This window comes from Henckelia pumila, unplaced genomic scaffold (genome assembly GCF_033568475.1).
Source record: "Henckelia pumila isolate YLH828 unplaced genomic scaffold, ASM3356847v2 CTG_416, whole genome shotgun sequence".
Classification (NCBI taxonomy): domain Eukaryota; kingdom Viridiplantae; phylum Streptophyta; class Magnoliopsida; order Lamiales; family Gesneriaceae; genus Henckelia; species Henckelia pumila.
The window spans coordinates 130,580-134,090 of NW_027331821.1; the positions used below are offsets into that span (position 1 = coordinate 130,580).

General features: G+C 40.8%; 1 protein-coding gene across 1 annotated transcript; it reads right to left on the reverse strand.

Moving 5' to 3' along the window:
• Positions 1–398: 398 nt before the first annotated feature.
• Positions 399–796, reverse strand: LOC140871134 (uncharacterized). Its single transcript, XM_073273577.1, has 2 exons — positions 601–796; positions 399–538 (listed from the first exon to the last, which is right to left on the reverse strand). Exons 1-2 carry the CDS (start codon positions 794–796, stop codon positions 399–401), a joined length of 336 nt encoding a protein of 111 aa, XP_073129678.1.
• Between the last annotated feature and the right edge of the window lie 2,715 nt (positions 797–3,511).

The following is a 3,511-nucleotide window of genomic DNA, read 5'->3' on the forward strand; positions in this document are numbered from 1 at the left end:
GGCGTGCACTAAGATCGAGCAGGCGCGCTGTCTGTTCGCATTTTTTTAATAATTTTCGTGGGGTGTTAGGGCGCAGGAGCGTTGAATAGTGGAGCGCGCGCACCGAGTCTTCAAATTTTTGTGCAATTTTAGCATCAAGGGTTGCACGGGTGCGCACTATGATCAAGCGGGCGCACTGTCTATTTGACTAAGGGCTGGAAATTCCTGGAAAATCCAACAAAATATTAAAATTAATTTTGAAGGCACAACAACAAAAAAAAATTAGAATTAATAATCTGAAACAATAATTAGAAATTCTTAAAAGAAATGAGCAAAAATAAAGACGTAAAAACTAAAATTTGGGTTGCCTCCCAAAAAGCGCTTGGTTTAGAGTTGTCAGTCCGACTGTATGTTGCGATTTAGTCAATTTCTGGTGGAGCATCGAGTGTTAGATCATGTGCGTCCTCGCCGTCGTGTGCTTGGATCCCTTCAAAATAGTGCTTCAAATGCTGTCCATTCACCTTGAATATCTTTGAAGTATCGAAGCTTTGAATCTCAACTGCACCATGAGGAAACAAATTAGTAATAACAGACGGGCAATCCATATAGAACGCAACTTACCTGGGAATAATCGAAGTCGTGAGTGATAGAGCAGAGCTTTTTGACCGACTTCAAACTCCCTTCTAGAAATCATCTTGTCATGGAAGGCCTTTGTCTTGTCCTTGTAGATTTTGGAGCTGGCATATGCATCATTGCGAATCTCTTCAAATTTCTGCAATTGCAACTTTCGATGCTCGCCACTCTCATCCATCTGCATGTTAAAGTTCTTGATAGCCCAATAGGCTCTATGCTCTAATTCCACTGGCAGATAGCACGGTTTCCCAACAATCAGACAATATGGGGACATCCCAATCGGCATCTTGAACGCGTTTCTGTAGGCCCACAAAGCGTCATTCAATTGCAAGCTCCAGTCCTTTCTTGTAGGATTCATTGTTTTTTCTAGAATAGATTTGATTTCTCGATTCGAAACTTCAGCTTGGCCATTGGATTGTGGATGATATGCATTGGAGACCTTGTGCGTCACATGATATTTCTTCAGCAAACTGGCCACAGTTCGGTTGCAAAAACGCGTTCCTCTATCACTAATGACGGCTCTTGGAATCCCAAACTTAGAGAAAATATTATGCTTGATAAACTCTGCAACCACTTTAGAATCGTCAATACGGGTGGCCTTAGCTTCCACCCATTTCGAGACATAATCCACAACAAGTAATAATAAATGAATCCATGGAAAGTAGGAAAGGGCCCCATGAAGTCGATGCCCCATACATAAAAAATTTCACAAATTAGAATGGGTTGCTGAGGCATCTTCTTTCGCTGGGATATGTTACCTGTCTTTTGGCATTGAGCGCATGACTTACAAAAAACGTAAGCGTCTCGAAATATGGATGGAAAAAAAAATCCACAGTCTAACACCTTCCTCCCCGTTATTTTTGCTCCAAAGTTCCCACCACACGCATATGAGTGACAAAATGTGAGGATAGGAATTACCTCGGTTTCAGGCACACATCGTCGTATGACTTGATCAGCGCAGTGTTTTCACAAGTATGGGTCATCCCACACAAAGTACTTAGCATAGCTTCTGAGCTTGTCTCTTTGTGCTTTGGAAAATTCAGAGGGAAACTCATTAGTAACTAAATAATTGACAATATGAACATACCATGGTAATCATGTGCTTGCTAAAAATAGTTTCTCATCAGGAAATTCTTCTTGCAAGCTCAGCTCCTCATCAATGTGAACCATACTGCTTAAGTGGTCAGCTACTCGATTCTCTGTCCCTCTTTTATCTTTGATTTCCACCTCAAATTTGCTCAAGAGTAGTATCCATCTTATCAACCTTGGCTTTGCTTCCTTCTTCGCCATCAGAAAACGAGAGCTGCATGATCAGAATAAACAATAACTTTAGCACCAAGTAAATAAGAACAAAATTTCTCTAAAGCAAAAACTACAACCAAGAGCTCCTTTTCAGTGGCAGAATAATTCTGTTGGGCATCGTTCAGAATACGCGAGGCGTAGTAGATAGCATGCGATGCTTTCCCAACTTTCTATACCAAAACCGCTACTATAGCATATTCGCTGGCATCACACATGATCTCAAATGGTTTGCTCCAGTCTGGTGGTTGGATGATTGGTGCAGATGTAAATGAGTTCTTAAGTTTGTCAAAAGAAGTTTTGCATGACTCATCAAATTCAAACGACACATCTTTTTGCAACAGTTTTCACAGAGGGGATGAGATCTTGGCGAAGTCTTGAATGTATCTCCTGTAAAAACCTGCATGGCCAAGAAAAGAACGCACTTCCCGCACACTTGTGGGGTAAGGTAGAGACTGAATAATATCAATTTTGCTTTGTCTACTTCAATCCCCTTAGATGAGACAACATGCCCCAAAACAATACATTTCCCAACCATAAAATGACACTTTTCAGAGTTAAAACTAGGTTGGTTTCGACACACCTCTTAAGGACAAGAGAAAGGTTAGAGAGACATTTTTTGAATGAATCACCATAGACAGTAAAATCATCTATAAAAACCTCTAAGATATGCTTAATAAAATCAGAAAAAAAATACTAACCATACACCGTTGGAATGTGGCCGGTGCATTGCAGAGTCCAAAAGGCATACGTCGGTATGCGAATGTGCCAAATGGGCAAGTGAATGTTGTATTCTCCTGATCTTTTGGTGCAATTGAAATCTGAAAATAACCCGAATATCCGTCAAGAAAACAGTAGTAAGAATGACATGTTAACCTTTCAATATTTGATCAATAAAAGGCAAAGGAAAATGGTCATTTTGGGTTCCAACATTTAAATTCCTATAGTCTATACAAACCCTCCACCCATTTTGAATTCGGGTGGGAACCAATTCGTCGTCCTTGTTCTTCACCACAGTAATCTCTGTTTTCTTGGGAACCTCTTGGACCGGACTGACTCATTGACTGTCAGAAATCGGGTAGATGACTCCAACTTCAAGAAGTTTCATAATTTCAGCCTTCACCACCTCCATCATAGGTGGGTTCAACTTTCTTTGCAGATCCTTCCTCCATCAAGATCCTATGCATGCACGTAGAGGGGCTGATTCCCTTGATGTCGGCTATGGTCCACCCAATAGTAGTCTTGTGCTCCCTTAAAAATTTGACCAGTTGCTCCTCTTGTTCGGCCTCCAAACTGTTGGAGATGATAACTGGTAAAGTTTCTCCTTCTCCAAGGAAAACATATTTAAGATGTTTGGGGAGCGTTTTCAGTTCAATAACGGGTGCCTGCAAAACAGATGGAAGGCGCCGAGTATTAGATATTGGTAAAGAGAGATAAGCGAGGTTACCTGATTGAGATAGCGCAGGTGCAATGTTCAACATGTTCAAAATTTCTTTCATCTCTCTATTGCAACAAATCTCATCATCTTCATCATGCTGAATGGGTGTTGTAATAGCCACCTCTAGCTCATCTTTTCCTGCATTCTCACAATGATCTTGTG